The sequence below is a fragment of the Cibotium barometz genome, chromosome 2, assembly GCF_041138505.1.
Source record: "Cibotium barometz isolate CiBa-2024 chromosome 2, ASM4113850v1, whole genome shotgun sequence".
In the NCBI taxonomy this organism is placed as follows: Eukaryota; Viridiplantae; Streptophyta; class Polypodiopsida; order Cyatheales; family Cibotiaceae; genus Cibotium; species Cibotium barometz.
Genome location: NC_141047.1, coordinates 13,298,486 through 13,308,871, shown reverse-complemented (window position 1 = coordinate 13,308,871; position 10,386 = coordinate 13,298,486). Strand labels below are relative to the sequence as shown.

General features: G+C 43.8%; 1 protein-coding gene across 1 annotated transcript; it reads left to right on the top strand.

Moving 5' to 3' along the window:
• The first annotated feature begins 1,132 nt into the window (after window positions 1-1,132).
• On the top strand, window positions 1,133-7,991 carry LOC147640668 (seed linoleate 9S-lipoxygenase-3-like). The gene is made up of 9 exons (XM_086813993.1): window positions 1,133-1,465; window positions 1,601-1,878; window positions 2,895-3,135; window positions 3,318-3,608; window positions 3,839-3,924; window positions 6,108-6,215; window positions 6,322-6,626; window positions 6,730-6,993; window positions 7,072-7,991. The coding sequence occupies exons 1-9, from the start codon at window positions 1,330-1,332 to the stop codon at window positions 7,826-7,828; spliced, it is 2,466 nt and encodes an 821-aa protein (XP_086670119.1). The 5' UTR covers window positions 1,133-1,329; the 3' UTR covers window positions 7,829-7,991.
• The last annotated feature ends 2,395 nt before the right edge of the window (window positions 7,992-10,386 follow it).

The following is a 10,386-nucleotide window of genomic DNA, read 5'->3' as shown; positions in this document are numbered from 1 at the left end:
ACCATCTATCTATTTCACACTTTACCTGAAGTGTTCAGTGTTCACTTTAATTATTGTAATCCTATCTACTTTGTAAGTACTTTGTAAGTTAGGTGCACATGGGTCACGACTCACCCCTCCTAGATAATGCACGTGTTGGCCAAACACTATTCTTAATGGTAATATTTTTCGAATTTGTGATTAAATTAGGACTTTACATTTAAACCTTAATTTCACTCAGTGGCATGTTGTGCTACATCTCTTATAAGGTCAAAAATTAATCTCGTAACTTAAAGACGGCGCTTCAAACCCTGAAAAACCAACTGGGGACCCGACCCTTAATCCTTGTTCAAATTTATTTGCTTTTCAACGCAAAAGGAAAATTTTGCCGAACGTTGCCAGGATTTTGTGCATATAATCATCAATAGCCTTAATATATGCGAAATGCGCCATGGCATTTTTCCATAAATGTCGTCGGTGCAAGCCTGTACTGCATTGAAGGTTGCACACCTGTTTTTTCAACCCTTAAAATTAAAGGCAAAGCTTAGGTCGAATCGGGGTTTGGATAGAAAAATCACTCTACAATGCAGCTGCAGTGTTCACCACCCTCGCACGAATTGAAAAAAAACTGTAAAATTTTGGTACGAATCCCATTTGGGGAAAAAAAAAAAGAAACTGTGAAATTTTGGTGAAAAAAACGGATAGTTCCAGGATGACGAATAACATGGATTACAATTTACCCTAGCACCAATTGAAAAAAAAAACTGTAAAATTTTGGTGAACAAAAAATGGATAATTTCAGGATGTCGGATAATTGCACAGTGCACTGATTGCCAATCGAACGTCACTCCGAATAGCTTTGAACTTTGCAGAGGTAGTTGAATTATGAATATAGTTCTTGTATTTTTAGGAGACAAACAATCACGTGGTGATTGTATATGAAAAAATGGTTTCAAAGCATATCGTGAATCGTGATTACACTCCTGTATAATTACTAATTTATACCAGTTTTGAGGGCAATACGTGATCACGTTCCAGTTCTTAATCCGGATTCCTTCCTTACTGCTGCCTGCTGGCGGTGGCCCCCACAAAGCTGCAGCTATGCAAACACGTGTCCCACTGTCATTGCCCAATGCCAGGGCCAAAAAAAAACATATTTCACATCATGGCTGGTGAGTTTTTCTCGAAAAGTAGGGTTGTGGCATGTGTGTGCATTACATGCGTTCTCAAGCCAATTGAAGATTAGGATTCCCTTTACTTTGAGTTATCGCTTCTCCGCTGTTTGTAATCTTTCTAGCAGCAGTTTTAGGTAAGACGGAAGGCCTCCCTGAGAAGCTACCTGCTGCAAAGATGACGCAAATCTGTGTGATTGATGCCACTGTGAGAATTCTGAGTGAGGGCTTTCTTTACCGAAGCTCTCATGCTCTGCACAAGCTGCTAGGCAACAATGTCAAAGTGCGTCTTGTAAGCCTTGAAATCGATTCAGGTAAGCGAGTGGTGAAAGCAATCACATATCTGGATGCTGCTGACCTTATTCATCAGTGGAGTGAAGTGTGTGGGATAATGTTTTGCTGGATTGAAGACTGTGAGATGATGATTCTTACACGAATTGTTGCTGCAGAGACCGAGGAAAGCAAGCTGAGCGAGGAGGTTGTGCTCAGCTTGGGAAGTGGAGTGGTGAAGGAGTCAGACTCCTACATCGCCCTCGCTTTCTCTGTTGATGTTAGCTTCGGGAAGCCCGGGGCCATCCTGGTGGACAGCCATGACTCCAACGAGTTCTTCCTCAAGTCTGTTACCTTGACCCTCCCGGACAACTCCACCCTCTACTTCCCCTGCCACTCCTGGATCAACCATTCCAAGTTCAACTCCGACCGCCCCCGCTTTTTCTTCTCCAACCAGGTGAGACCCTCTTGAGCATAACAATCTCTCAAGAGATCATGTAATTTACACTTCTTTGGCACATTTCTTTCTCTCATCCATTTCCAGCACTGCTTCAAAACCCATTTTGGACTTCAAATGAAGCCCTCTTTAAAATTGGGTCTTGCTTCAAGTTCAAGGTACCTTCATTTTTGGAAATTTTGAAGTCTAAGGCAGGTTTACAAATTTCAGCCCTACATCCAAGCCATGTGCACTCCATTGCCAATGATTCTCTGGTAGTTCTCTTCTGGGAGTAGGGAATGGTTGTCGGTGGGCAGGTTCACACTTGGACAGCGACCAGCAACAGTGGAAAGCCATATTTGTGCAGCCTGCAAACTGACAACCGATACATCAGTATTCTTTGCATGTGCAGGCGTCTTGCAGCTAACACATTAGCCTTCAGTTGTAAAAGTAGAACTAACAGTTATACTAAGCAGCCTGAAAAAAATCATCCTAAAACCATCATGGACCTTATAGCCTAACTGAAGGTGTATTCAGATGCCTCGCCTTTGATATCACTAGAGTTCTATCTAACTGAACATGGTACTTAATGCAGGTAAACATCTTATTCCAATAGAATGGACCATTCCACATTGGATGGTATCCTTTTGTGCACAATTGATATGCGCTTATGCAGTTCTACCTTTCCAATGAGACGCCCCTTGCACCAAGGAAACTTCTGTTAGTGCAAGGGGCATGTTGAAGGTAGGGCTGCATAAGAGCATGTCTCTTTGAGGAACCAAAGACCTGAATGAAAGGGAGAATGTACACAATAGTTTCCAGTCTTTGATAGTGTGTACATAACTATGTGTCCAAAAAGTACCTATAATTATTCAATCATTTGGAGGTCAGCTTTACAACTCTATTGCTAAAGTAAAACTTCACTCACAACGCACCAATACACTCTTGCCTTTGGAGTTATATTGAATGAGGCACTTAGACTGTATCTGGCATACACATGTATGCCTTATGCGTGCATTTGGCATGTGCTTATGCAGCTCTACCTTCCCCAAGAGACACCCCTTGCACTACAGAAGATACGGGAAGATGAGCTGCTTTGCTTGCGAGGCAACGGTGAGGGAGAAAGGCAGTATGCCGAGCGCTTTTACGAATATGCAGTGTACAATGACCTGTGTGACCTTGATGTCGACGAGAACTTGGCAAGGCCCATATTGGGGGGTTCTTCGGAGTATCCATGTCCTCGTAGACAGAGGACAGGTCGAAAACCCACTAAAGCTGGTAAGAAGCCCCCATGATTCAAAGAAAGAATTTATCATTTGCTGAATGTTTACTCCCAAATGCTCATTCTTATCTTGCTGTGTGAGAGAGAGTAGCCAGATGACTTCTCGTGAGATGGTGGCTTGATGTCTTCCCATGTTTATTAAGGCTAACATTGTGGCTAATTTGTGTTTGGGAAACAGATCCTGCCTATGAGTCACACATGAATGGGTACAATAAGACATATGTTCCCCGTGATGAGAAGTTTAGTCCTCTGAAGAAGCAATTGTTCATGTCTGCCGGCATGAGGAGCTTCGGCCACAGCATTGTCTCTGACATAGAGAGGCTGTGGCGGAATGACAAGTCTTTTAGTGACATGGACCAGATCCATGCCCTCTACGCCGGCCAGCTCAAGTCCATCAGAGACGCATCCACCCCGTTGTCCCCTACCGACATCCCACTCTTAGTCTTTCCACCACCGGCTGTAGTCCAAGGTCTATACCACTCTTCTTATAATTTATTACCTGTTCCTTGTGCCTTCAGGAATGAGTACCAACTGGATCAAGTGGTATTTTTAGTGATTGTACTCATAGCCTACGGCATAACCAGTGGTCTGTTGTTTGATAAATACCTTAGGGTTGTTAAAAGGTGCATGTGGATAATGTTGGCCACATCATCTCCACATATAAACTACATTAACTTTTAAACTCATACCTTTTTGCAGCTAATACTGAAGGTTGGAAAACCGATCACGAGTATGGACGGCAAAGACTTGCAGGAGCAAATCCACATGTTATCGAACGACTTAAGATATGTCCTTGCACTTAATTCTGCTGCAGAAGTCTACAGTGTTTATTAGCTCTGCTCTTTGGTATACAGAGGGTAGAAAAGGGCAGAGTAATGTTTTAGGTTTTAGTTTATTGTGTGATGGTGTTTTTAAGTGGAATTCATTACCTATTCGTGATGTGTTTTGGTTGCATGGAGCACATTCTTAAATCAAGGGTAACTTTGCACACAAAACTACATGTATGTAACGCGCGGAAGCTCTGGGTAGTCTTCTTTCAGCCCTAAACACTCTTGAAGACCTCCTGATGCAAAAAACGCACCATGATGCAAAAACGCAGGTAGAGAGAGAGTAGAGAGAGAGAGTGAGAAGTGCTGGAATTTCAGTATATTCTATGTACAAAAAAGGTACAAATCTGTACAGCCATGGGCTGCCTTCATAAAAAGGTTCTTATCCCTAGAATCTGTCCTATGTCTAGACCCAACTCAAAAGGAGTTGAATGAATACAATCATAAGCACTCTATGCTATATATAGGCTCTTGACCAACGGATGAGCTGGCCGACTGCTGTCGGACCAGCCGACTGGATGGGACCCCACAAAATTCTGGTTGGGCTGCGCTTTCTTGCCTTGTAGTGATGCGCTTGCAACCCGACTTCTTCTGGTACAGCCGACCCTGGTTGTCTTGCAGCCGACTGAGCCCTCCAAGTCCTCCAAGTCCTCCAAGTCCAACCTACTGCCTCATCTGCATCTTGTGCTCCAGGTCCTAGCTCTGACTGGCTCATAATCTTTATCTGCTTGCCTCTTCTGGATCTAGCCCTGGAAATGTCCATGGCATCTGTGATGCACATGACATCCCCCTCTGCTAAACTTGATGACGGGAATCCAACCTGCTCTTGGATGACTGTCATCATCCCAATCCTGTTCCGAAGTCCCTCTGTCATCATCCATCCCTGGCAAACCTTTTTCTCTGAAACTCCGTTCTGTTCTCCAAACCACTCTGTCTTTGATGAAGATCTATGCATCTGGTCTTCCTCTAGTCCACAATCCATTCCTGCCCTAGCTCTGAACACCGTCTTGGTCTTCGTTCCTGGAACTGAGTCTGGCACTCTCACATCACCCTTGGAGGATCAACCTCCCTTGGGACCGTTCCCTTAGAACCCATCTGGCTCACGGAACTGACATCCCCATCTGGCACTGTGGAACACCACCAACAAACCTCCTGGGAGTTCTTCCCGATCTGTGTTCTCGCCTTGGGCTTCGAATCCGTGTACTTTCCTGTACCTTGGACCTGTACACCATCATATGGGACTGAATCAGTGTTTAGCTTTGCTGAGCCTGATGCTCTGATACCAATGTAACGCGCGGAAGCTCTGGGTAGTCTTCTTTCAGCCCTAAACACTCTTGAAGACCTCCTGATGCAAAAAACGCACCATGATGCAAAAACGCAGGTAGAGAGAGAGTAGAGAGAGAGAGTGAGAAGTGCTGGAATTTCAGTATATTCTATGTACAAAAAAGGTACAAATCTGTACAGCCATGGGCTGCCTTCATAAAAAGGTTCTTATCCCTAGAATCTGTCCTATGTCTAGACCCAACTCAAAAGGAGTTGAATGAATACAATCATAAGCACTCTATGCTATATATAGGCTCTTGACCAACGGATGAGCTGGCCGACTGCTGTCGGACCAGCCGACTGGATGGGACCCCACAAAATTCTGGTTGGGCTGCGCTTTCTTGCCTTGTAGTGATGCGCTTGCAACCCGACTTCTTCTGGTACAGCCGACCCTGGTTGTCTTGCAGCCGACTGAGCCCTCCAAGTCCTCCAAGTCCTCCAAGTCCAACCTACTGCCTCATCTGCATCTTGTGCTCCAGGTCCTAGCTCTGACTGGCTCATAATCTTTATCTGCTTGCCTCTTCTGGATCTAGCCCTGGAAATGTCCATGGCATCTGTGATGCACATGACAATGTAATTCAAGCAATTTTTAAATGCTGAGTCTTTTTCTTTGAGGTTATTCATATTATTATAGAAGGGTTCGAATCCTGGACCTGCACATCGGTAGGTCAGGGCGTTAGCACTCTGGCTTTGAAATACAGCTAGGGATCTTTGGTAGCACTTTTGCCCAATTGTGTGCTTCTTGTTATTGTTGTAGCTCAAGAGTCAAACCTCTCATGAATTAATTAATGCTCACAAAATCTGTATGCATGGATCAGGTTTTCCCACCCGTGAGTTCTCTGGATGTGGAGACCTATGGACCTCCCACATCTGCCATAACTGCTCAGCATCTTGAACCCTTTCTGGAGGGCTTTTCGGTAGAGGAGGTAGGCTGCATTATCAATTCTCATGTTGTTGATGTACTCATTATGCCTGGTTTGCTTCCTGATAGACATTGATGTAATTGACCTATCCTTTTCATGATGTGTGTAGGCATTGAAACGCGAGCTCCTATACATTGTAGACTATTATGATATGTACATGCCGTATCTCAGCAGAATACATGAGACAGAAAAACGAGCAACATATGCCCCTCGCACAATTCTCTACTTGTCTAGAGCTGGTGTACTCCTGCCCATCGCAATTGAGCTTGCACTTCCTCCAAAGAACAAAGGCGAGGAAGCTAACAAAAGAGTGTTCACGCCTAACCGCCTTGTAGAACCTGACTGGGTGTGGCACTTTGCCAAAGCACATGTTTCGACCGTCGACACAACCTATCAGCTAAGCGTGAGCCATTGGTATGCAGAGAAATGTACTACATAGTAATTCTGTGTATTATACCAAGCTCTTTTTCACTCAAATCTCTAAAGCTTATAAAATGAATATCATTGCCTTGTGCAGGTTAAGAACACATGCCTCCATGGAGCCCATCATACTTGCAGCAAGGCGACATCTAAGCACGATGCATCCCTTGCATGCACTGCTTGCTCCTCACTTCAAGGATACTGTGAACCTCAATTCTGAAGGACGGACGGCACTCATAAGTGCTGGTGGTAGAATAGAGACAAATTTTGCTGCAGGAAAGTACTCCATGGAGATGGTGTGCCAGCAGTATAAGAAATGGCGATTTGACGAGCAAGCGCTACCCAAAGATCTTCTGAGAAGGTGCTTAGTAATTGCAGACAATTTGTATGGTGTAGCGTAGGGCTAAGCACATTACTAATGTGACTGCAAAATGTGTAGGGGCATTGCTGTGAAGGATCCAAGGGCAAAGCATGGGCTCAGGCTGACCATTGAGGACTACCCATACGCAGCTGATGGGCTGGAACTTTGGGCAGCAATCCGGCAATGGGCACACGACTACCTTGCACTCTACTACAAGGACGACAAGACAGTGCAAGAGGATTCCGAGGTGCAAAACTGGTGGGCGGAGATTCAGAACGTTGGTCATGGAGACCACGCAGGGGCGGAGTGGTGGACGGACATGTGCAAGGTGGAGGAGTTGGAGGAGGTGGCGGCCACAATCATGTGGATAACTTCTGGCTTTCACGCCTCGGTGAACTTCGGCAATTACGCGTACGCTGGGTACATGCCTAACAGCCCTGGCATGGCCAGGCTCTTCATTCCAGAAGAGGGCACGCCTGAGTTCGAGAAGATGTGCGCCGACCCGCAGCGCTTCTATCTGGATATGGTCCCGTCGCAGGGGGTGACCACCATTACCATGGCTACCTTTGAATCCCTGGCACACCACGTGGAGGAGGAGGAGTACCTGGGCCAGCGCCCCGACCCGCAGTGGACTTCCGACGCCCGCGCCGTGGCTGCCTTGGAGACGTTCCGCCGCAACATCGCGGAGGCGGAGGCCACTATCGAGGCTCGCAACGCCGCCGCCGCCACCCTCCCCCACCGTGCTGGCCCCGTACTCTTGCCCTATACCTTGCTCACTCCATCGTCTGGCGTTGGCATCACCTTCCGTGGTGTCCCGAACAGCATCTCGATGTAACGAACTTCATGCATTCCAACGCGCTCACAATAATTAATTGCAATGTTGTTGTAGTTGCAGTGGCAAAGAATCGAGGTTTATGCTTTGCTAGCTTAGATACTCTATAGGTTGTCCATTCCGAAGTAACACTTGACAATCTATAATGTGACAATGGATTTACGTACTTGTTAGGTTTTTCCAATTTCAGGAATGTTGCTTCCACTTTGACATGCTCTTACGTGAGTGCCCTCAGTCTCAAGATGTTGGACACTCTAGGTTGTACATTAGTAATACTTGACACCCTTGATAATAATTTATGTACTTGTTAGATTTTCGGAGTTTGAGGAATGTTTCTTCCAACTTGGGATGATTTCCTCTTTGAAACGCTCTCATAATTAAAATCCTTCAACAAAAACCACTCTTCACCTCTCTATCACAATGCAAATGTTAGTTTGCCAATTAATTGAAATCAACCAATCTTGACAAATACACTTTTAGGTATAGATTATACACCAATCAATGATTACTAGCTAAGCATGCATCCCAAGATTATCACCCTCTCATAAACACCAATAGATTAGCAATTTATTAAGGCCTTGTTGGAGTGGACATAAAAGTAGCAACACACACACAATGGAGCAAGGAAGTGCTGCGAGAGAAAGAAATATCACACATAAAATACATTGATGGGAATGAGTGAAGTGGCATAATAAGGTCACTTACACAATCACTCATAAGAGTGTATGTACACATGCGTAGGGAAAAAAACCTTCTAAAGAGGATAAAAAGGTATATGTTCATACATCACTACCATATAAATGGCTATAAGTCTTCCATGTAGTCGTGATGTGAACATGTACATGGATCATATGTCTAATCAAATGGCAATAAGCCCCAAGCTTTGAGAAAAAATTTAAACTCCTCTTGTGAGAGAGCCTTCATGAATATATCTGCCACAATGTTGTGTGTAGAAACATAAGCCAAGCTAATCTCTCCTGCAATGAGCCTCTCCTTGAGATAATGATAATGCACCTCAATGTGCTTTGGTGTGCAACTATGAATTTTCTCGCAAACCACCAATGCACTCTAGCTATCAATAAAGAAGGAGGTGGGAGAAAGAGGGTGACTACTGTCCACAACACCAAGATCTTCCAAAGGCGTCTGAGCCATACACACTCCACATTCCATATAAAAGTTAATCATGTACTTAGAGTCATAGCTCAAAGTGACCGCCATTGGCTACTTCTTGTTGAGCCATGATATACACGAATTACCAAATTGAAAGAAAAATTCACTAGTGGACACTCACGCATCACTAAAAGCATATATCACCCGCTTAGCATAAACTGGGTACCCTGTAAGTATCAAAATACTCACTTGACAGCCTACCAATGTTAACCTCTAAGAATGTGCATAAACCTACTCAACTAGGAGACCCCTAACTGAATGTCTATCCTTGCATTACATAGATAGATGAGGCACCCAACCTCCTATTGATAAAGTGATGAATCGAATGGTTCACCTACATCCTGGAGGCTGATCCTAGTACGTTTCTCTATAGGTGTAGCAACAAGCTTACAACCTTTAAGACCAAACCATGTAAGTAGTCTCTGTATATACTTTGACTTCCACATCACAATACCATCATCACATTGTATAAATTGTATGCCCAAATATTAATGCGAAATGAGCCCAAATCTATCATCTCAAATGACACATATAATTCAATCTCAAAGGTGAAATCATCTCCTCATTTAGGGCTAGTGAGTTGCAAAAACCATTTGTAACAACTAGACATGGATCTTCTCATACCATGCTCTAAGAGCCTCCTTAAGATCATACAAAACTTTTCTTAATCTATATTTTCAAAACTCCTATATCCCTCTTAAAAAAACCATGACGTTGAGATACATAAACCTCCTCATGCAGATTACCATTCAAGAAGGCAGTCTTGATGTACATTCCATCCGTGACGCATTGCCAATGTAATAATTCATCGGTTTATAGTCATATGAGACATAGGACAAAGATCTCATCATGATCTATGCTCTTCTTCTGAGCATAACCCTTGACAACAAGCCTTGCCTTAACCCTATTACCAATTTTATGCTTAAGTTTATAAACCCACTTAATACCAATGGCCTTTTCACCATAAGGCAAATCTGTCATTTTTAAGGATGTCCAACTGATGTACATTCTATCCATGACGTGCTGCCAATGTAATGATTCACCGTATTATAGTCATATGAGACATGGGGCAAAGATCTCATTGGATTCAATGTAATAATTTACCAAATTATAGTCATATGAGACTTGGGGCAAAAATCTCATCATGATCTATGCCCTTCTTTTGAGCATAACCCTTTACAACAAGCCTTGCTGACAAAATGTAAAGTGTTCAGGTCCCAGGAGTGGAGCAAGGCAATTAGCCATAGCTAGAAAATGCTTATTTTTTCTCAACCCTACTACCAATTTTATGCTTAAGCTTATAAACCCACTTAATACCAATGGCCTTTTCACCATAAGACAAATCTGTCATTTTTTAGGATTGAGTCATACTTACAGTCATACTCACCCTA

Bases quoted from the DNA above. Each gene is read 5' to 3' on its own strand.
- LOC147640668 (XM_086813993.1), top strand. From the start codon at position 1,330: ATGACGCAAATCTGTGTGATTGATGCCACTGTGAGAATTCTGAGTGAG. The intron at 3,925-6,107 runs ATATGTCCTTGC...TGCATGGATCAG, and splicing joins ATGTTATCGAACGACTTAAG to GTTTTCCCACCCGTGAGTTC. The intron at 6,627-6,729 runs GTATGCAGAGAA...TGCCTTGTGCAG, and splicing joins CAGCTAAGCGTGAGCCATTG to GTTAAGAACACATGCCTCCA.